The 24,024-nt window shown below is 41.4% G+C and overlaps 1 protein-coding gene and 1 long non-coding RNA gene across 4 annotated transcripts in view; one reads left to right on the top strand and one right to left on the bottom strand.

Annotated features, from left to right (window-relative positions):
* The window catches only part of g2e3 (G2/M-phase specific E3 ubiquitin protein ligase), a 31,078-nt gene extending 9,627 nt beyond the window's left edge, over positions 1 to 21,451 (top strand). For 2 of the 3 annotated variants that reach the window (XM_024412818.2, XM_042329934.1), the window contains 11 exons: positions 207 to 331; positions 584 to 752; positions 1,013 to 1,119; positions 1,290 to 1,406; positions 3,908 to 4,032; positions 4,185 to 4,296; positions 4,655 to 4,956; positions 6,032 to 6,213; positions 7,146 to 7,318; positions 19,840 to 20,051; positions 20,234 to 21,451. In XM_024412818.2, the coding sequence (XP_024268586.1) occupies positions 207 to 331; positions 584 to 752; positions 1,013 to 1,119; positions 1,290 to 1,406; positions 3,908 to 4,032; positions 4,185 to 4,296; positions 4,655 to 4,956; positions 6,032 to 6,213; positions 7,146 to 7,318; positions 19,840 to 20,051; positions 20,234 to 20,481 (1,872 nt within the window). In that variant the 3' untranslated portion in view covers positions 20,482 to 21,451. The remainder of the gene's footprint in view (positions 1 to 206; positions 332 to 583; positions 753 to 1,012; positions 1,120 to 1,289; positions 1,407 to 3,907; positions 4,033 to 4,184; positions 4,297 to 4,654; positions 4,957 to 6,031; positions 6,214 to 7,145; positions 7,319 to 19,839; positions 20,052 to 20,233) is intronic. The other variant, XM_024412819.2, reaches the window with a different exon arrangement.
* Positions 21,452 to 21,726: 275 nt separating this feature from the next.
* Positions 21,727 to 23,431, bottom strand: LOC112244928. Its single transcript, XR_002952660.2, has 7 exons — positions 23,375 to 23,431; positions 23,240 to 23,287; positions 22,890 to 22,919; positions 22,748 to 22,808; positions 22,570 to 22,622; positions 22,422 to 22,497; positions 21,727 to 22,092 (listed from the first exon to the last, which is right to left on the bottom strand). It is a non-coding gene; the product is annotated as an uncharacterized LOC112244928 (long non-coding RNA).
* Between the last annotated feature and the right edge of the window lie 593 nt (positions 23,432 to 24,024).

Below are 24,024 nucleotides of genomic sequence, written 5' to 3'. Positions count from 1 at the left end.
TTAGTATGGTGTACGTTTGTATCAGGGTTAGCCTAATCCTAAAGTGTTTGTCCACTCCAAGCCCAAGTAGCATTTTTATCACGAGATGCGTTCTGTACATATTTTTGATTTAGCCTTCAATAGTTTCTGGTTGCTTGGATTCTTGTTCAAAAACGTTATTGTGTCGTCAATGTACATTTTTGCTTTCTGTGTACCTTGTGTTTTAGAAGTGTGCAGTCTGCAAGAAGAACGGTGCCTCAGTTGGGTGCTACATCAAAAGCTGCCGGAAAATGGTCCATTTTCCATGTGGCAAACAACACCAATTCATCTTTCAATTCACAGACCCATTTCCGTAAGTGACCATGATTATATTTTACCAGTGTGTTTTGTGTCTAGAGATTCTAAACATAATCCACAGCAGCCATGGCAAACGTAGTAACAAGGGAAGAATTCTGCTCAATTCTTGTTTTTGAGATTAGAAATATATCCTTTATTCAAAAATAATGGTTAAGTCTTATTGGTCTTCATCAGAATGAAATCCGCACTCTTATCTCACAGAAACGTTGTTTAATGCTTTGGTGCACCTCCGCTTGTTTTTCCCCAGCTCCTACTGCAAGGATCACAGTCCCACCCAGTCGCTGCCAGTCTCGTCCTGTGTCAGTGAGCCCCTGTCTTGCTCAGTGTGTCTGGATCCCATAGAGGCCGTTCTCTCCTACTCCGTCCTCAAGTGTCCTGCCTGCCATGGCAGCTGGTTTCACAGAGACTGTGTGCAGGTACTTACATCCAAACTAGCAGTGACCCTCTTGAGTGAATGTGTGAACACATTATTTATAAGCAACTTCATACTATATAGAAGGTGTTGTAACAGGGCTTTACATAGTGTGGCATAACCCTTATTCCAACCTCTATCTAGCCTTACATTGGCATATAAGTGGTTTGTGAAGCACCTATACAGAGGGTTTATGAATGCTTCATAAAACTGTTAATTGTGACTGCATGCAGTCTCTTATCTATTTTCTATCTATTCCACCAGAACCAGGCTCACAGTGCTGCCATGTTCTTCTTCAGATGCACTCTGTGCAACAACAAGGACATGTTCCAGCAGGAGATGCTCCGGATGGGAATCCACATACCAGAGAGGTATTAGTCACCTTCTAGAACATTATTCATCACTGTGCCTTTTCCAGGATCTACAGAATGTGTGATGTGTTGGGGGGGTGTTGAGAGCAGAGCAGAAGACTCATTTCTATTGTATTAGTGTTGTGGCATTATGAGTTTTAGCTAAAGTATTCTGTATCTGTGTGCCATAGAGATGCAGCCTGGGAGCTGGAAGAAAATGCCTATGGAGAGTTACTGCAGGTGTACCAACACTGTGATGCCATCAAATGTCTCTCCCACAGTGGTCGGACAAACTCTTCACGCACTGGGTAAGCTCTACTGTAGTGTGGGTATGGCTGTAATGGTTGACTGGCAAAAAAGTGTTTATTACTCAAATAAATTTGAGACTAATGCACGCGATTCCACGCTTCAAGACTGCTTCGGTCACGTGGACTGGAATATGTTCTGCATTGCTTCCAACAACAACATTGACGAATACGCTGATTCGGTGAGCGAGTTCATTAGCAAGTGCGTTGACGATGTCGTTCCCATAGCAATGATTAAAACATTCCCAAACCACAAACCGTGGATTGATGGCAGCATTCGCGTGAAACTGAAAGCGCAAACCACTGATTTTAACCAGGGAAAGGTGACCGGAAACATGACTGAATACAAACAGTGTAGCTATTCCCTCCGCAAGGCAATCAAACAAGCTAAGCGTCAGTATAGAGACAAAGTAGAGTCACAATTCAACGGCTCAGACACAAGAGGTATGTGGCAGGGTCTACAGTCAATCACGGATTACAAAAAGAAAACCAGCCCCGTCACGGACCAGGATGTCTTGCTCCCTCCCAGGCAGACTAAATAACTTTTTTGCCCGCTTTAAGGACAATACAGTGCCACTGACACGGCCCGCAACCGAAACCTGCGCACTCTCCTTCACTGCAGCCGACGTGAGTAAAACATTTAAACGTGTTAACCCTCGCAAGGCTGCAGGCCCAGACGGCGTTCCCAGCCGCGTCCTCAGAGCATGCGCAGACCAGCTGGCTGGTGTGTTTACGGACATATTCAATCAATCCTTATCCCAGTTCCCACATGCTTCAAGAGCGCCACCATTTTCCCTGTTCCCAAGAAAGTTAAGGTAACTGAGCTAAACTCACTTCCGTCATCATGAAGTGCTTTGAGAGACTAGTCAAGGACCATATCACCTCCACCCTACCTGACACCCTAGACCCACTCCAATTTGCTTACCGCCCAAATAGGTCCACAGACGATGCAATCTCAACCACACTGCACACTGCCCTAACCCATCTGGACAAGAGGAATACCTATGTGAGAATGCTCTTCATCGACTACAGCTCAGCATTTAACACCATAGTACTCTCCAAACTCATCATCAAGCTCGAGACCCTGGGTCTCGACCCCGCCCTGTGCAACTGGACTTCCTGACGGGCCGCCCCCAGGTGGTGAGGGTAGGTAACAACATCTCCACCCCGCTGATCCTCAACACTGGGGCCCCACAAGGGTGCGTTCTGAGCCCTCTCCTGTACTCCCTGTTCACCCACGACTGCGTGGCCATGCACGCTTCCAACTCAATCATCAAGTTTGCGGACGAGACTACAGTGGTAGGCTTGATTACCAACAACGACGAGACGGCCTACAGGGAGGAGGTGAGGGCCCTTGGAGTGTGGTGTCAGGAAAATAATCTCACACTCAACGTCAACAAAACAAAGGAGATGATCGTGGACTTCAGGAAACAGCAGAGGGAGCACCCCCCTATCCACATCGATGGGACAGTAGTGGAGAGGGTAGTAAGTTTTAAGTTCCTCAGCGTACACATCACGGACAAACTGAATTGGTCCACCCACACAAACAGCGTCGTAAAGAAGGCGCAGCAGCGCCTCTTCAACCTCAGGAGGCTGAAGAAATTTGGCTTGTCACCAAAAGCACTCAGAAACTTCTACAGATGCACAATCGAGAGCATTCCGTTGGGCTGTATCACCGCCTGGTACGGCAACTGCTCCACCCACAACCGTAAGGCTCTCCAGAGGGTAGTGAGGTCAGCACAACGCATCACCGGGGGCAAACTACCTGCCCTCCAGGACACCTACACCACCCGATGTCACAGGAAGGCCATAAAGGACAACAACCACCCGAGCCACTGCCTGTTCACCCCGCTATCATCCAGAAGGCGAGGTCAGTACAGGTGCATCAAAGCAGGGACTGAGAGACTGAAAAACAGCTTCTATCTCAAGGCCATCAGACTGTTAAACAGCCACCACTAACATTGAGTGGCTGCTGCCAACACACTGACTCAACTCCAGCCACTTTAATAATGGGAATTGATGGAAATTGATGTAAAATATATCACTAGCCACTTTAAACAATGCTACTTAATATAATGTTTACATACCCTACATTACTCATCTCATATGTATATGTATATACTGTACTCTATATCATCTACTGCATCTTTATGTAATACATGTATCACTAGCCACTTTAAACTATGCCACTTTGTTTACATACCCTACATTACTCATCTCATATGTATATACTGTACTCGATACCATCTACTGCATCTTGCCTATGCCGTTCTGTACCATCACTCATTCATATATCTTTATGTACATATTCTTTATCCCTTTACACTTGTGTGTATAAGGTAGTAGTTTTGGAGTTGTTAGGTTCGATTACTCGTTGGTTATTACTGCATTGTCGGAACTAGAAGCACAAGCATTTCGCTACACTCGCATTAACATCTGCTAACCATGTGTATGTGACAAATACATTTGATTTGATTTGTCTCGTATGTCTTTTTGGTTTTCAGATGGTTTCAAATATTGCGTTGCATGCTCTGTGGCTCAAGAGGTACACACCGAAAGTGTGCTTCCCTCAACACTTTTGAGACTGACTGGGCTTGTGAGGACTGTGCAGCAGCTGTGGATGCAACAGGTGCTCTATTTGCCTTACTGTATTTGTTTTGGTCTAACTGGACAGTGAAGTTATGACCAGACCAGTTATGATAGGAATGAAGTACTGATTTTTATTATGGTGTGTGTATGAAGTCTCTACATCTGTTATAATCAGTCTTCTTTCTTGTTTAGCTTCACTACCCAGACACACTGACTCTCCACAGCCCGCTGGGCAGAGAAGAAGCAGGTCTTCTAAAAGGAGTCTTATCCTGACCCCTCGCCAATCACCCATAGTCTGTAAAAGGTACTGTACGTTATTGTCTAGCATTGTCTTCAGACAAAAATCCATGGTGCCCTTCGGTCAGGGGCTGGTCTATTGATAGTGCTGTCGGCCTTGGACCACACATTGTCCCTGGAGGCATGGGTTCAAATCCCGACTGCACCATTTTCCATTCTATGTCCCTCTCTCCATATCTCAATAACTACATATTCACGGTATCTATCAATAAAACAAAATACGTACAAATAATAATTATTATTATTGGCGACATAGACCAAGTCCAGATGTTTTCCAGAGCAATTGTTTAGTCTTTCATTACATGCTGTGCTAAGAACACATCAGCCATATTGGAGATAAACAGATTGTTTTTAATGATGGGTAGGCCATCGTTGTCGGGAAGCTCTGCTAAAGAGATCCTACAGGAGCTTGCCAGTCAGATATCACAGCACCACCCGTCCATGCCAGTGGTGGTGAGTGGGAACAAGGTCCTGGAGGCTGCCATGGAGCTAGTGAAGAGGAGCGACTTCAAGCCGTCCCATGCCCTGGCGGTGAGATTTACAAGCAGCAAGCACATTCCCAGCTCTGGCAACACCCGACACTTCCTCAGCCTCCTGGTGCAGCAGCTGCAAAACACCATCTTTGAAGGTCCCGATGGTGCCAAGAACCTGACTCTCGACGCACAAGGTGGGTCAATAACTCCCCCCCCCTGTACACAACACGCTCCAGCTCTCTATCATAAACTCACACTACCATCATCCCTTGCTGAGTCTGGTGTCATAAACTCACATTCGTAGTTAGGTTTTGGTCGTGCTGAACGATGAATGCTTTTTGTGTTCGGTTATAAAAAAATAATCACAGATATTGGTTTTGATTATTGGGATTGAATGCTGTATCAACACAGAATATAACAATTAATAAAAGTCCCATGATGATAGTGACTGCCTATTACTACACGCCACTTAATGACCATTTATTCACTTTACTTTCATAAATGATTTCAGTTGTGTATTTTACATTTGTTGTATTTGATGACTTTATTATTTCTTTCCAAGTCATCTTATCTCTATAAAGCTGCCTATGCTGTTTGACAAAATCACTATTTTGTCATTCTTCAAAGTAAATAAAGCATACTTTTATGACTGCTGAATACCAACTATCAATCACTTAGATTTTGTATTTTTAGATGGAGATACCTCTCGAAGCAACAGCTGCTCTCTATATCCCCTCACAATCTATTTCTGTCTGTGTTACTGTAAAAGCTGTGCTATGATCTGTCTGTTACTGTAATATCTGTACTAAGATCTGTCTGTTTCACTGTAATATCGATCGTGCATTTTTCCATCTCTTCTGTAGCAGGCGTAAAAGAAACACAGACCGGACAAGTAGATGCGCAATGGATTATGGTCATTGTTTTTTTAATTACCACGTTTTATGCGCTAAACTATGTAGAATATTGGCCTGTTGGAAACTACAACTCCCTACTACATTGCCCAGTTCAGGCTAGATCTGATTTATCTCTAGAGAAACTGTACCATATGCGCATTGATCAACAAAAATCACCAACAAAAAAAAAGAGAGAACAAAATATTGAACCGACGTTGGTCAATTAGTTGTTTAAAAACAAAAAATTAACTGAAAATGTGGTTAATCTCTCAGCAATACATTTTGGAGTTACATTGTTATCAAACACGGGGGATGTGGTTTCTATAGGTTCTCAGCTTCTATGTATTGTCTCATTTCTATGTCATGTTTTTCCTAGCTCTGAGGGAGGATGTCTACTTTGACGTAGGGTGTCTGCTGTCCCTGAGTCTGATCCACGGGGGACCTCCTCTGGGCTTCTTCTCCAGGGCTCTATACCAGCACCTGTTCAACTTCCCCAGGGATACTCCTCTCACTGTGGAGGACATGGGCAACACTGGATTCACAGACAAAGTCAAGAAGGTACATCTTTTACCATGTCTATTTTTTCTCTTAGATGCTGAATAGATTCTAGATAGATTATTTTTAAATGTGGGGGAGTCGCACTTCTCCCCCCCAAAATAGTTAATTGGATAGGACAGATGGAGGAAAGATAAAGATACCGCTGTTGCAGAATATGACCGCTGGACCACCCTATGGCTACCTATTCATTGCTAAATCATTGCCACTCAAAAAAGATGAAACATTTTCAGTGTAAACTTAAACGACTAACACCAAATATGAAGTATGAAAACATAATGAACCTAATATATTTTTAAATAAGATCATCTTTGAGAACTAATAATTGACAAATTAAAAACTAGACAGTCAGGCAGAATAAGAAATTCCCCAAATATCATGGTTTGACATTGATCTTGTTATAATGTTTGAGTCACTCAGATTGCATAAGAACGCAACATATGCCATAGGCAGGAAACTAGCTTGAAAACCATAGTCTTCTCTCCGCCCTGTAGCAAAATGTGTAGAATTGCAGGAAATTGTCTTTAAAACAGCAACATTTTGTTTTGCGGACGGCCTATAAAATGTTCAGTCGGATACCATGCCATTGGCCACAGCCACTACCACACCCCCATCATGCCCACCACCTAAGCCCCGTTTTGTTCCAGAAAAAACCCTGGCCTGACAAGTTACAATGTATATTTGTAGCATTTTATGCATTGAGTCTTGGGCGTTTTCAATGAGGTAAATGCAGATGGGCAACGCCATGCTTCAGCATGTTTATTTAAAGCAGCTATGCTGCATCAGTTGGTTTACAGGTCATATTATACGTTTTTCTTAGAATGTGCTTTAAAAATGTCAACAGAAGTAACCTCACAGTCATTCTCACAGAAAGAAAGAAATCCTAGGGGAAACACTGAAAGGCTTTAACTCATTTGCCAACTCTTTTTCTTCAGATTCAGGAATCTAGATCTTTGGAGGAATTGAGAGAGGCAATGCAGTCAGCTTCAGAATACCTGGAAGTGGCTGGGTGCATGAGACCAGTTGACAGCCTTTCTGACAAAGATACACTTGTTGAAGATATTGTGAGCTTCCACCTAATCACAAGACTGCAGTTACCCTTCCAAAGGTTCGTAATGTCAATGTTTTTATGAGTACCTTTTTGACCGTTTCACCTAGTGATGCACCGATATAACATTTCTGGCTGATACCGATATTCAATATTTTCCTTGGCAAAAAAACGATACCAATATAAAAAAGAACTGCAGCCTTTTAATCATTATAGTACAGTTAAATAGTTAACACACACACATGGACGCAGCGGTCTAAGGCACTGCATCTCAGGGCAAGAGGCGTCACTACAGTCCCTGGTTTGAATCCAGGCTGTATCACATCCGACCATAATTGGGAGTCCCATAGGGTGGCGCACAATTGGCCCAGCGTCGTCCGGGTTTGGCCGGAGTAGGCCGTCATTGTAAATAAGAATTTGTTCTTAACTGACTTGCCTAGTTAAATAAAGGTTACACACACACCACACTGACCAAAAAGTTATTTTGTTAGCATTTACGTACACTACCATTCAAATTTTGGGGTCACTTTTGAAAGAAAAGCACATTTTTTATCTATTAAACTAACATCAAATTGATCAGAAATACAGTGTAGACATTGTTAATGTTGTTAATGACTATTGTAGCTCGAAACAGCTGATTTAAAAAAAAAATGGAATATCTACATAGGCGTACAGAGGCCCATTATCAGCAACCATCACTCCTGTGTTCCAATGGCATGTTGTGTTAGCTAATCCAAGTTTATCATCTTAAAAGGCTAATTGATCATTAGAAACCCCTTTTGCAATTATGTTAGCACAGCTGAAAACTGTTTTGATTAAAGAAACAATAAAACTGGTCTTCTTTAGACTAGTTGAGTATCTGGCGCATCAGCATTTGTGGGTTCGATTACAGGGTCAAAATCGCTAGAAACAAAGAACTTTCTTCTGAAACTCATCAGTCTATACTTGTTCTGAGAAAAAGAAGGCTATTCCATGCGAGAAATTGTCAAACTGAAGATCTCGTACAACGCTGTATACTACTCCCTTCACAGAACAGTGCAAACTGGCTAACCAGAATAGAAAGAGGAGTGGGAGGCCCCGGTGCACAACTGAGCAAGAGATGGCCTTCTAGGCAGAGTTGCAAAGAAAAAGCCATATCTCAGACTGGCCAATAAAAAAAAAGTTTAAGATGGGCAAAAGAACACAGACACTGGACAGAGGAACCCAGAGTCGCCTCTTCACTGTTGACGTTGAGACTGGTGTTTTGAGGGTACTATTTAATGAATCTGACAGTTGAGGGCTTGTGATGCATCTGTTTCTCAAACTCGACACTAATGTACTTGTCCTCTTGCTCAGTTGTGCACCGGGACCTCCCACTCTTTCTATTCTAGTTAGAGCCAGTTTGCGCTGTTCTGCGAAGGGACTAGCACACAGCGTTGTACTAGATCTTTGACGTGTGTCTTTTTTGACATGCAAAGAACCAAGCAGCGTTCCGTAGTATGTTGTGAAGCTAATAGCAGTGACGCTATTACTGTGTAACTCTGGACATTGTGGGCGAGTTTAGAAATGCTGTGTTTTAAATGTAGCGCAGAATTTTACTTGACGTCATTACATCATGTACCTACGTTATATAGGTATGCACGTCAGCTTTGACATTGGTTTTGCACATCAGCATTGAACTAGACATCAGGCCAATACCGATGTTGGCATTTTTAGCTAATATCAGCTGATTCCGATATGTTCACCGATATTTCATGCATCCCTAGTTTCACCATTTCTCAATTTGTTTTTGTTGTTCAAGCATACAGTTCCAGTCAAAAGTTTGTACACACCTACTTGTTCCAGGGTTTTTCTTTATTTTTACTATTGTCTACATTGTAGAATAATAGTGAAGACATCAAAACTATAAAATAACACATATGGAATCATGTAGTAACCAAAAAAGTATTAAATCAAAATATATTTTATATTTGAGATTCTTCAAAGTAGCCACTGTCGTGGTAATTCTAATCAAAGGGAAGAGAGACTGCAGATTATTTTAAACAACACTTTATTATAAAATTTGCAAAATGGAGAATCAACCATCTTCTTAACCTCTTGAAGCTAGGGGGCAATATTTTTATGTTTGGAAAAATAACGTTCCCAAAGTAAACGGCCTATTTCTCAGGACCAGATGCTAGAATATGCATATAATTGACAGATTAGGATAGAAAACAAAATAATGTCTGTGAGTATAACAGAACTGATATTGCAGGCGAAACCCTGAGGAAAATCCAATCAGGAAGTGCCTCTTATTTTGAAACCCTTCTGTTCCTATGCATGCCTATCCTCCATTTAAAGTGATATCAAGGTGATATATAAGGTGTCAACAGTCTTTAGATGTAGTTTCAGGCTTTTATTTTGAAAACTGAGTGTGAAAGATCACATTGCGTAAGTGGATAGGTGGAGGCTCTGAGTGAGTTTTTGCGCTACACAGTAAAGCGGCCATTGTTTCTCACGCTGTTATTGAAAAACCTACACACTCGGGTTGATATATTATCGAATATTTTAAAAACTACCTGAGGAATGATTCTAAAAAACGTTTGACATGTTTCTGTGGACATTATGAAGACTATTTGGAATTTCCGTCTGCGTTGTTGTGACCGCTCTTTCCTGTGGATTTCTGAACATAACGCGACAAACAAACGTCGGTATTTTGGGTATAAAAATAATCTTTATGGAACAAAAGGAACATTTGTTGTGTAACTGGGAGTCTTGTGAGTAAAAACATCCGAAGATCATCAAAGGTAAACGGTTAATTTGATTGCTTTTCTGATTTTCGTGACCAAGCATCCTGATGCTAAGTGTACATAATGATATGCTAGGCTATCGATAAATTTACACAAACGCTTGGATTGCTTTCGCTGTAAAGCATCATTTCAAAATCTGAGATGACAGGTGGATTAACAAAAGGCTAAACTGTGTTTTGCAATATTGCACTTGTGATTTCATGAATATGAATATTTTTTTTGTAATATTATTTGACTGTTGCGCTATGCTATTCAGCGGTTGCTGACGAAAATGATCCCGCGACAGGGATGGTAGCGTCAAGAAGTGTGCATAGTTGAAAGCTCAATGAACACAGTTGTCCCGCTCATTTTATAGAAAGTGCCTCATTTTATCTATATGACAGTTAGCAGATGTGTAGAAAATGGACGGAACATAGTATACAAAAGCTTGTATGTTAAGATAGCTGACGTTGATAGCATGAGGGCTCACCCTATTCTCTGTACCTTCCTGCCCGTTTCCACACAGATTACTTCCTTCAGATAGTACATCCACGGGATTTGTCACATGCTGGCCAACATCCGGTGAAATTGCAGAGCGCCAAATTCAAAAACAGAAATACTCATAATAATAAAAATTCATTAAACAAGTGTTATACATCGGCTTAAATATAAATTTCTTGTTAATCCAACCGTTGTCAGATTTCAAAAAGGCTTTACGACGAAAGCATACCATGCGATTATCTGAGGACAGCGCCCAGCACACAAAACATTACATACAGTTACCAGCCAAGTAGATTAATCACAAAAGTCAGAAATAGCAATACAATTAATCACATACCTTTGATGATCTTCGTATGGTTGCACTGACAATAAATGTTTGTTTTGTTCGATAAAGTCCCTCTTTATATCCAAAAACCTCTTGTTTTGTTGGCGTGTTTTGTTCAGTAATCCAATAGCTCAAAGGCAGTCACAACAGGCAGACAAAAAAATCAAAATACTATCAGTAAAGTTCGTAGAAACATGTCAACCGATGTTTATAATCAATCCTTAGGTTGTTTTTAGTCATAATAATCGATAATATTTCAACCGGACAATAACTTCGTCAATATAAAAGAAAAACAAGAAAGGCACGCTCTCGGTCTCGTGCAGCAAACAGCTCTGGACTTTCCACTATCCACTATCCACTGACTCTTACTCCCTCATTTTTCAGAATACAAGCCTGAAACCATTTCTAAAGACTGTTGACATCTAGTGGAAGCCATAGGAACTGCAATCTAGGTCCTAACCATTGACATACTGTATAGGCAGGCAAGAGAAAAGCACCGACAACAAAAATATCCCACTTCTGGATGGATTTTACTCGGGTTTTTGCCTGCCATATCAGTTCTGTTATATTCACATATATTATTTTAACAGTTTGGGAGACTAGAGTGTGTTTTATCCAAATCTACCAATTATATGCATATCCTAGCTTCGGGGCCTGAGTAACAGGCAGTTTACTTTGGGCACGCTTTTCATCCGGAGGTGAAAATAGTGCCCCCTACCCTAGTGAGGTTAACATGTTTCGCTACAATAGTCAGGTTACCCTCACCCAAGGGTATGAAGGTACAGCAATGGTCAACTATCATTTGGCACCCTCTGCAGGAGATGTGGTGATGCTACTACTACAGCGAACTTCCCTTCCGGTGAGATGGTCTCCTATATAAAGAGATCTGTGTCTATTCTTTCAAGCGTTGTGAAGAAACAAATGTGAATATTTACCAAATTCCGTATGTAGCCAAACGTAGCTGCTGCTCATTCCATTTTCTCGAAAATTGATAAATGGTATAAAAAAAAGTATGGCCCGCGTCCATGGAGACACATACCAGCTCTACTGGTAGTACTGCTACTACCAGCAGTACTACACCTGCACCTGTCGACGACACAAGTTGTTCTGCTTCCACGAGCGCTTCCAATGCTAGCATCAGTAATTCTACATTTGTTGTTATTCTAGCTAGCATGGACACTGACAGATGTGAATCTGATGCAGCCGAAGAGCTACTGCCCCCTTACTCGGGAAAGCACCGAACAACAGACCGGGACGTTGGACCATCGAAGAGGCGCAAATATGATGAGAACTACATTGATTTGGGGTTCACTTATATTGGGAGTAGTGCCTTTCCTCAGCCACAGTGTGTTATATGTGCAAAAGTACTATCTCACAACTTGATGAAACCTTCACTCTTGCGCAGACATTTAGAAACAAAACATGCCAATTTGGAAAATCAGCCACGGGAGTTTTTTGAGCAAGAATTAAGATGACTTTTGAGTAGTAAGACATGTATAAAAGCAACAGATACCATTAATAAGAAGGGGCTAGTAGCGTATTATATGGTGAGCTACCGAGTGGCTAGGACAGGCAAGTCCCATGCTATTGTGGAGGACTTAATTCTTCCTGCTGCTGTGGATATGGCTGGGACAACGCTTGGGGAAAAGGCCAAAAAACTATACAGACAATGTCTTCATCAAACAACACTGTTTCTCAATGCATCAGTGACATGGAGGGAGATGTTTTGAAACAATTACTGCTTCGCATACAAGCCAGTGAATTCTATGTGTTGCAGCTGGATGAGTCAACAGATGTGGCGGGCCTGGCACAGCTCCTGGTATATGTCCGTTATGTTTGTGGGGGGTCAATTAAGGAAGACATCCTCTTTCTGGAAACCAGAACAAGAGAGAATATTTTTCAAGTACTAGACAGCTTTGTGACATCAAATGTACTTTGGTGGTCAAGATGTGTTGGTATCTGTACTGATGGCGCAAAAGCCATGACAGGGAGACATAGTGGAGTGGTAACGCACGTGCAAGCAGTTGCTCCCGACACCACTTGGGTACACTGCAGCATCCACCGAGAGGCTCTTGCTGCCAAGGGAATGCCTGACAGCTTGAAATACGTTTTGGACGCTACAGTGAAAATGGTTAACTTTGTTCAAGCAAGGCCCCTGAATTCTTGTGTATTTTCTGCACTATGCAATGATATGAGCAACGACCATGTAACGCTTTTACAACATAAAGAAGTGCGCTGGTTATCAAGGGGCAAAGTATTGACATGTTTTTTTTAAATTGAGAGATGAGCTTAAAGTTTTCTTTACTGACTATAATTTTCAGTTGCCTGACCGCTTGCATGATGACGAGTTTCTTACATGACTGGCCTATCTGGGTGATGTTTTGTCTCGCCTGAATGATCTGAATCTAGGATTACAGGGACTCTCTGCAACTATATTCAATGTGTGGGACAAAATTGAGGCTATGCTTTAAGAAGTAGGAGCTCTTCTCTGTATGCATTAACAAGGACAACACAGGTTTTTCGTATGTAATGAACTCCAGCTTACGGACAATGTCAAATGTGATATAGCGACGCACCTGAGTGAGTTGGGTGCGCAATTACACAGGTACTTTCCCGAAACGGATGACACAAACAACTGGATTCGTTATCCCTTTCATGCCCTGCCTCCAGTCCACTTACCAATATCTGAACAAGACAGCCTCATTGAAATTGCAACAAGCGGTTCTGTAAAAAATGTATTTAATCAGAAGCCACTGCCAGATTTCTGGATGGTGCTGCGCTCAGAGTATCCTGCCTTGGCAAATCGCGCTGTTAAGACACTGATGCCCTTTGCAACCACGTACCTATGTGAGAGTGAATTCTCGGCCCTCACTAGCATGAAAACTAAATACAGCAATAGACTGCATGGAATTTTTTTTAAGACTGAGACTCTCCAATACAACCCAACATTGCAGAGTTATGTGCATCCTTTCAAGCACACCCTTCTCATTAATAACCTGTGGTGAGTTCACAATTTCCGATGAACAAATAAGGTTTCATGTATAAGATGGTTAAATAAAGAGCTAAATTATTGATTATTATTATTTGTGCCCTTGTCCTATAAGAGCTCTTTGTCACTTCCCACAAGCCGGGTTTTAACAAAAACTCACACTCATTCTTGTTAAATAAATGTATCGTGGAGTGTGTGTGTGTGGCACGTTTACAATGATGGCAAAAAAACAAACATTTGAGAGCGCACTGACCCTGGTGAAAGGGTACGCAGCTGGAGGTTGAATGTTTGAAGGGGTAAGGGACTATAAAAAAGTTTGGGAACCACTGCCATTAGGTAACGGTAAAATAGACTAGAGAGAGGTGTCCCTCATTCAGGGCAGCGTTCTCTCCCTCCTTCTCGAGTTCCAAATTACGTTCCAAAGTCGGAAGTTTACATCCACCTTAGCCAAATAGATTTCAACTCAGTTTTTCACAATTCCCAACATTTAATCCTAGTAAAAATTCCCTGTTTTAGGTCAGTTAGGATCACCACTTAATTTTAAGAATGTGAAATGTCATAATAATAATAGTAGAGAGAATGATTTATTTCAGCTTTTATTTCTTTCATCACATTCCCAGTGGGTCAGAAGTTTACATGCACTCAATTAGTATTTGGTAGCATTGTGTTTAAAGGTACGCATTGCAATACATCCACTGGTACACCTCCAGTTGACTCAAATGATGTAAATTAGCCTATCAGAGGCTTCTAAAGCCATGAAATAATTTTCTGGAATTTTCCAAGCTGTTTAAAGGCACTGTCAACTTAGTGTATGTAAACTTCTGACCTGCTGGAATTGTGAAATAATCTGTCTGTAAACAATTGTTGGAAAAATGACTTGTGTCATGCACAAAGTAGAAGTCCAAACCGACTTGGCAAAACTATAGTTTGTTAACAAGAAATTTGTGGAGTGGTTGAAAAACGAGTTTTAATGACTCCAACCTAAGTGCATGTAAACTTCCGACTTCAACTGTAAATCTCACCCAATGTCTTCAATGTTTCTAGTGAAGGTGATCGTGCCTCACCAGAAAGTCAGAACAGAGATCATAGGTCAGTCAGCCCTATTAAGTATTTTCTTTCCCTTTTCTTTCCCTGTTCTTCCAAACCCATTTAAAAGATTTCAAATGTGACCCAACACACCTCCAGGCTGTGTAAGGGCTATTTGACCAAGAAGGAGAGTGATGAAGTGCTGCATCAGATGACCTGGCCTCCAATCACCCGACCTCAACCCAATTGAGATGGTTTGGGATGAGTTGGACCGCAGAGTGAAGGAAAAGCAGCCAACAAATGCTCAGCATATGTGGGAAATCATTCAAGACTGTAGGAAAAGCATTCCATGTGAAGCTGGTTGAAAGAATGCCAAGAGTGTGCAGAGCTGTCATCAAGGCAAAGGGTGGCTACTTTGAAGACTAAAATATAAACTATATTTAGATTTGTTTAATATTTTTTTGGTTACTACATGTGTAATTTCATAGTTTTGACGTGTTCGTTATTATTCTACAATGTAGAAAATAGTAAAAATAAAGAAAAAACCTTGAATGAGTAGGTGTGTAAAATGTTGACTGGTACAGTATATTCAGTACGTACACGTGACTATTTTAAACTGTTAGAATTATACTATACAGCAGCATACCACCCTGCATACCACTGCTGGCTTGCTTCTGAAGCTAAGCAGGGTTGGTCCTGGTCAGTCCCTGGATGGGAGACCAGATGCTGCTGGAAATGGTGTTGGAGGGCCAGTAGGAGGCACTCTTTCCTCTGGTCGAAAAAAATATCCCAATGCCCCAGGGCAGTGATTGGGGACATTGCCCTGTGTAGGATGCCGTCTTTCGGATGGGACGTTAAACGGGTGTCCTGACTCTCTGAGGTCATTAAAGATCCCATGGCACTTATCGTAAGAGTAGGGGTGTTAACCCCGGTGTCCTGGCTAAATTCCCAATTTGACCCTCAAACCATCATGGTCACCTAATAATCCCCAGTTTACAATTGGCTCATTCATCCCCCTCCTCTCCCCTGTAACTATTCCCCAGGTCGTTGCTGCAAATGAGAATGTGTTCTCAGTCAACTTACCTGGTAAAATAACAGATAAATAAAAATTCGGAAAGTATTCAGAACCTTTGACGTTTTCCATATTTTGTTACGTTACAGCCTTATTCTAAAATGGATTTAAAACATAATAATTCCCCCATAAATCTACACACAATATCAAAGCAAAAAACAGGTTTTGAATAAATTAACTTTTACATTAGTATTCAGACCCTTTACTCAGTACTTTGTTGAAGGACCTCTGGCAGTGATTACAGCCTCGAGTCGTCTTGGGTATGACGCTGCATGCTTGGCACACCTGTATTTGGGGAGTTTCTCCCATTCTCTGCATATCTTCTCAAGCTCTGTCAGATTGGATGGGGAGTGTTGCTGCACAGCTGTTTTCAGGTCTTTCCAGAGTAGAGGTCGACCGATTATGATTTTTCAATGCCGATACCGATTATTGGAGGGCCAAAAAACCCGATACCAATTTAAATCTGCCAATTTTTTATTTGTAATAATGACAATTACAACAATTACAACAATACTGAATGAACACTTATATTAACCTAATATAATACATCAATAAAATCAATTTAGCCTCAAGTAAATAATGAAACATGTTCAATTTGGTTTAAATAATGCAAAAACAAAGTGTTGGAGAAGAAAGTAAAAGTGCAATATGTGCTATGTAAGAAAGCTGACGTTTCAGTTCCTTGCTCAGAACATGAGAACATATGAAAGCTGGTGGTTCCTTTTAACATGAGTCTTCAATATTCCCAGGTAAGAAGTTTTAGGTTGTAGTTATTGTAGGAATTATAGGACTATTTCCCTCTATACCATTTGTATTTCATTAACCTTTGACTATTGGATGTTCTTATAGGCACTTTAGTATTGCCAGTTTAACAGTATAGCTTCCGTCCCTCTCCTCGCTCCTCCCTGGGCTCGAACCAGCAACACAACGACAACAGCCACCATCGAAGCAGCGTTACCCATGCATAGCATGGGGAACAACTACTAGAAGGCTCAGAGCGAGTGACGTTTGAAACGCTATTAGCGGCGCTAACTAGCTAGCCATTTCACTTCGGTTACACCAGCCTCATCTCGGGAGTTGGCTTGAAGTCATAGGCTTGAAGTCATAAACAGCGCAATGCTTGACGCACAACGAAGAGCTGCTGGCAAAACACACAAAAGTGCTGTTTGAAAGAATGTTTACGCGCCTGCTTCTGCCTACCACCGCTCAGTCAGATACTTAGATACTTGTATGCTTGTATGCCCAGTCAGATTATATGCAACGCAGAACACGCTAGATAATATCTAGTAATATCATCAACTATGTATAGTTAACTAGTGATTATGATTGATTGTTTTTTATGAGATAAGTTTAATGCTAGCTAGCAACTTACCTTGGCTTACTGCATTCGCGTAACAGGCAGTCTCCTTGTGGAGTGCAATGAGAGAGAGGCAGGTCGTTATTGCGTTGGACTAGTTAACTCTAGGGTTGCAAGATTGAATCCCCCGAGCTGACAAGGTGAAAATGTGTCGTTCTGCCCCTGAACGAGGCAGTTAACCCACCGTTCCTAGGCCGTCATTGAAAATAAGAATGTGTTCTTAACTGACTTGCCTAGTTAAATAAAGGTATAAAAAAATCGGCACCCAAAAATACCGATTTCCAATTGTTATGAAAACTTGAAATCGTCCCGAATTAATCGGCCATTCCGATTAATCGGTCGACCTCTACTCCAGAGATGTTCGACTTGTCCCGAAGCCACTCCTACGTTGTCTTGGCTGTGTGATTAGGATCATTGTCCTGTTGGAAGGTGATTACTTCTCCCCAGTCACGTCTCTCCAGAGATGTTCGATTGGTTCGAGTCGGCTCTGGCTGGGCCACTCAAGGATATTCAGAGACTTGTCTCGAAGCCACTTCTGCTTTTTCTTGGCTGTGTGCTTAGTTGTTGTTCTGTTGGAAGGGGAACTTTCGCCCCAGTCTGGGGTCCTGAGCGCTCTGGAGCAGGTTTTTATTAAGGACCTCTCTGTACTTTGCTCCGTTCATCTTTGCCTTGATCCTGACTAGTCTCCCAGTCCCTGCCGCTGAAAAACATCCCCACAGTATGATGCTGCCACCACCATGGTTCACCGTAGGGATGGTTCCAGGTTTCCTCCAGACGTGACAATTGGCATTCAGGCCAAAGAGTTTGGTTTAATCAGACCAGAGAATCTTGTTTCTCATGGTCTGAGAGTCCTTTGGGTGCCTTTTGGCCAACTCCAAGCTGGCTGTCATGTGGATTCCGTCTGGCCACTCTACCATAAAGGTCTGATTGATGGAGTGCTGCAGAGATGGTTGTCCTTCTGGAAGGTTCTCCTATCTCCACAGAGGAACCATTGGGTTCTTGGTCACCTCCCTGACCAAGGCCCTTCTCCCCTGATTGCTCAGTTTGGCCGGGCGGTCAGCTCTAGGAAGAGTCTTGGTGGTTCCAAACTTCTTCCATTTTAAGAGTGATGGTGGCCACTGTGTTCTTGGGAACCTTCAATGCTGCAGACATTTGTTGGTAGCCTTCCCCAGATCTGTGCCTTGACACAATCCTGTCTCAGTTCTACAGACTATTCCTTCGACCTCGTGGTTTGGTTTTTTCTCTGACATGCACTGTCAACTGTGGGACCTTATATAGACAGGTGTGTGCCTTTCCAAATCATGTCCAATCAATTGAATTTACCCCAGGTGGACTCAAGGATGATCAATGGAAGCAGGATGCACCTGAGCTCAGTTTCGAGTCTCATAGCTTAGGGTCTGAATACTTTTGTAAATAAGGTATTTCTCTTTTTCATTTTAAATACATTGGCTAACATTTCTGAACCTGTTTTCGCTTTGTCATTATGGGGTATTGTGTGTAGATTGAGGAAAAAGTCAAGGGGTCCGAATGCACTTTAACTATGTTTAAGACACTGTGAGCCTGGTTTTTGTTAGCTGTATGTCAAAGGGCCAATGCAGCCATTTCTGGGTGACAATTAAGTACCTTACATGCTGACCAGACCGGACACGTCGCATGCGCGAGCGTTGCAAAATAAGTTTAGAAATCCATGTTATTCCGTTATTGCACCCACACTGCTGCATGCACCAATGAGCATCTGCGATGCCAAGAGCTAAAATTGAACTCCTTTCTATTTCTGACGCAAATCGCGCTGCAAGTCCTGCCTCTCCCATCTCCTCATTGGTTATACCCACGTGGGTGATTGAAAGACAAAATGTTTTGCCGGTTGTCATGGTAAAAGTGTAGATGCCAATCACCCTATAAGTTCAAAGATGAAAAAGCCTGGAAGGAGGAAAGATGACTAGAAACGATTCGGATGGCCGTTTTAAGTGTGGATTAATTGTCGGAGTAGAGGACCTTGTGTATTTCAGGTAAAATAACAACTCAATGTTTATATCCCAGGACAAATTAGCTAGCAACAGCAAACTAGCTAAATATGACAAATTAGCTAGCAAGTGCAAGCTAACTAGCTAAATTACCATACATGTTTAATGCTTTTCGACCTGTCCCCAAATTAATGTCATTGGTTCAGAGTTTGTTTTGATATTTTAACCTGCGTGTCGTGATTGTGCTTGGTGTAGGGGGACAAAATACATTTATGCATGATGGCGCACGCTCGCAGCCGGTTTGGGTTCAGTGTTACTTGTTTTCAATTAAAATGGTAAAAAATAAACCAAAATAGCTTCTCAGCAAGGAGCAATTTCTCAAGCAAGAGTTTTGGTAGAACTGTCTGGTACTGGTCTTGTGGGGAGTGGAAAACGTAAAACTAGCTGTTATTGGCAGAGAGGTTTGAAACTCTTTCTTATTGGTTGATTAACTAATTTACTGCTTGGTGATGTCACCAGGCAGGCCAAAACTGGCTGAGATTTCAGGTGGTCTTTACTGGGCCTTTAACTATATTTTGTTGAACCTTTTTGTGTTTTTAGGTTCTGTGAAGGTTTGAAAACCCTTGGTGTGTTTGACCAGGTCCAGATGTTTCCGGGGGCCTTTGTTAGTCTGTTCTGTTCCTCTCCTGACAAGCTGACTGCTGAGACCATGTCTGCCCTCTTCACTGTTAAGTTTTCAGAACAGGAAGAGACCACAGGGAAGGAGAGTGCTGTGGTCACCTTCTGGAGACACTACCTAGTAGAGTGTGAAGGTACTTTGACCTCCAATGACTGATTGATTTATGTGATGATTAAAAATACACACTCAAAGGCCATTCAGACAGTGTACATTACTATTACAAGTCTATTCAGTAAAACTAACACAAGCACATGAATGTCCCTGTCTGTCTCCATATATTACCCATCCTCACCAGTCTCTGTTCACTGGTTTCAGTTGGCAGATGTGCAACATCACTAGAGGACGTGCTCATCTATGCCACATCCGCTGATGTGGTGCCAGCCATAGGGTTCAGCCCCAACCCCACCTTATCCTTCCTCAACCCCCTGGACCCTGCCGGGGCCTTTCCCAAGAGCCAACCCAGCTCTAACCACCTGGTGCTGCCTGTGGTGCCGTCCTACCAAGTCTTTAAGAAGAATATGGAGTATGCAGTGTGCCAGCTCACAGTGATGCAGGCCATTTGATCACAGATCGTCTTGTTCTATATGAACACAGCTTTAACAGACTATTACTGAACATGAGGGACGTGTTTCATTCGGATTTTGGACTTCAATTTAAAAGGGCTCAACCTCATAGACTTTTATAGTAGTTTTGGGTAGGGTATTTCCATCATGACACATATGCATTTTCTATTATAGGCTTCAGCTGTTGAATTTCAGGAACAATTTTACACTACTTTAATAATTCAGACGGATCACGGTAGGTGCTACAATTGTTTGAATGGTAATATTTGTTGCTTCATTTGGGATTCTTAGATTTATTTTATGTTGTACATACTGAAGTGTGTATCAATGTTTTCTGTAAAGTTAATTATGCTGCTGTTGATGTTTTTGTGATTGTTTTAGCTTCTTGTGTTGGCTTTGTATTGTATATTTTTAGTAACTTTACTCATGCCAAATAAAATGTTTGCATGTTATATACTTAGGGGAAAAATCTCAACCATCACAGCAGTATTCAGAATGTATTCGGGCATGCTGAATCCACTGATACGCACTTATCATTATACAGTCATCTATCCTAGTGAGGGTTTTGGAAACCTATTTGAATAAAGCAGACCAGTGATGTGAGATATATATATATATATACAAAGAATCCCAGAGTAAAGTGGGACTACTCATCATCTAAAGTTGTGGTAGCAACACCCACAGGTTCAGTAGATGGGGATATTTAGGAGACTTAAAAAAGTGGTATCCAATTGGTAGTTAGTCTTGTCTTATCGCATATGGACTCAGGAGAGGCAAAGGTCGAGAGCCGTGCGTCCTCCAAAACGCACCCGACTGCAGTGTGTAATTCAGGGCCAGGCTCAATGTGGGCAGTCAAATGTTTGACCCCACCCACTTTTTTTTTTTTGTCTGAGGTTTGACAGTCACACACGTTGAATACAAACGTATGTCATTTTTGAAGATTGTAAGAAATATTAAAGTGGTACCAGCAGATGTGTTAACTCTTTGTTTCATGCTATATTTGATACAATCTACTGATAGGGTTGTTGTGAAAAGACTTGTCATGTACTGTTAAAATTGTGTTGATAAATGTTATATTTCATTGAGCATATATACAGTTACTACCTATCCTGATTTATGCCATTTACTTTCCAAATGAGAATGGAGACAGACTACTGCTTGTTCTGTGTGTGATTTCCTGCAAGACAGGAATATACTGACAAGCTGAATGTGCTTTGTACATTAAGTTATACCAGCTCCAGTAAAGAGATCAGAGACGCGGGTGACTTCTACATCTTTACTGAACAACATGAAACAAACAACAAACACCACAGACAAAAACAAGGTTTGACCACAGCTCAAAAATGGCTTCAATCCTGCTCCTCAACAGAGAGGCAAAGACAATAATTCTTGTCAACTGCCTCCACATAGAACATCTCATAATCTCTCTGTAACATGAATGGTTCCTTGAGGAGAGTGTTTTCCTCTTCATACAACCGTAGTTCTTTAAGGGTTGTAATGCGGTCTTCCCCGTCCATCCCCATTACACTAGGGAGGGAAACCAGTGCCTTTAAAACTGAGTTTGCACCACCTTGCTGCCTCTAGTGTGTCCCTGAAAAGAACATCTGCTTCCTTGAAGAAAAAGGAAGAATAAATATTAAGAGTAGTGCCTCATTGGGTGATCAAGTCAAACTACACCCCACGTTCACAATGCCACTATTACTAATTGGGTTTTCAGTGATATGTAGAACTACTCAACAAGTCATCACAACTATTATATCTTGCCATGCATCAAGCCTTCAGCATTATACACAGTAGACTATATACCCAGTTCACCATGCATTTTGTTTTCAGTATCGTCTAGGAAAAAAAAAGATTGTGGTCATTAAGTAATGTAAGAGAACCTCTAAGGATGTGTGTACAAGAATGCACCTTACTTTAGCTAATAGCCTATAACGTACCTGATCCTGCAGAGCTGGATGCTGATGTGACATGCAGAGTTTTCTTGGGGGGGAGGGGGACAACTTCTACATATTCCTGAAATATATTGGAGGGGGGTTAAGTCTTTAAACATTGGTTTATGACTACCACTCATCCTATGACACCTACCTGTAGTGCGTTTTGTTTTCGCCGCCTTTTTCAATCTTTCAACCTCTTCAGACCTTAGTGAGTAAATGACATCCACTCAATATGAACATATATTCAAGTCAGTCTGGCTACAGTGAAACAAGTGATTTTAAGGATGCAAATTATATATGTATTTTTTTAAATAATGTTCAAAACTTACTGCATGGGAAAGTTCTGCAGGAGAACGAGGCACCACCATCACCTAATTTTCTGCATGTTTCCTTTGAAAAAGAAAATCACAATCAGATGAGTATCCCAAAAAAACATCCACTAGTGATGAGCATCTCATAATTTATACATACCTGTGCTTCCATTGCAATGTACAGAGTGTACTGTAAGTTAAGAAGGAGTAGGTTGTTAAGTTTGATAGCTATGATAACAATAATAGTAAATCATAATACCAGCCCCTTCCAGGAATATATTTCAGAATGTAGAAGACACATCAGCATCAAGCTCTGCAGGAGTTTGAGGTATGAATTGTTTTATGTAGAGTAAAAACTGTAGGAAATAGGTCCCAAAAATAATAAACAAGAAAAAGTATGATCAATAACAATAGTGTGCTTTGCATGCTGCAAGCACAGAAATAATAACTTTTCATGTGTTATAACAGAAAATATGACTTATATAATATACTGAATAGCCAGCATCTTACCATCAAAACAAACACCCCACAGTTTGAGAAACCTTGCTTTGGTAGGCCCTGTGGTGTGAACAAGGTACAATTTTCAATAAAGGAATGACAATCAAATGGTACACTTCAGTGGAATAATTTAAAGGAATATCTAACCTGATCATCCACACCAAAAGTCCAAGGTCCAGGGGACAAGATCCGAGGAATGTTTCTGTGAAAGTAAAGAAAAAGTACAATTCAACAGCTTTTAATACTCCAGCAGGCATAAAAGTTTGAACACAGTTGGAACTGAATTAGCCAAAGTATTTTTCACAAAATATATGGGTGTTTCTGGACCAGAAAATGTATTTGACTTCAAACACACCATTTCTCACATCAATGCACTCACATGCCAAAAACCTTTCATTGGACACCATTTCAAAGCAAATGTGTATGCTTTCTTCATAAATGTGTTTTGAGGTTTTTCTTATTTAACTTCAGTTTGCAGTGTCTTTCAAAGAATTCATAAAAATCCAAATAACTTCACAGATCTTCATTGTAAAGGGTTTATACACTGTTTCCCATGCTTGTTCAATTAACCATAAACAATTAATGAATATGCCATTAGGCCATTAAGACCTGCCTGAGTTACACCAGGAACGCACAATCGCTCCATCAGTGCTCAGACTGTCCGCAATAGGCTGAGAGAGGCTGGACTGAGGGCTTGTAGGCCTGTTGTAAGGCAGGTCTTCACCAGACATCACCGACAACAACGTTGCCTTTGGGCACAAACCCAATGTCGCTGGACCAGACAGGACTGGCAAAAA

The sequence above is a fragment of the Oncorhynchus tshawytscha genome, linkage group LG11 (genome assembly GCF_018296145.1).
Source record: "Oncorhynchus tshawytscha isolate Ot180627B linkage group LG11, Otsh_v2.0, whole genome shotgun sequence".
Lineage (NCBI taxonomy): Eukaryota > Metazoa > Chordata > Actinopteri > Salmoniformes > Salmonidae > Oncorhynchus > Oncorhynchus tshawytscha.
The sequence above is the reverse complement of the archived record's forward strand: the minus strand, read 5'-3'. Positions and strand labels throughout refer to the sequence as shown.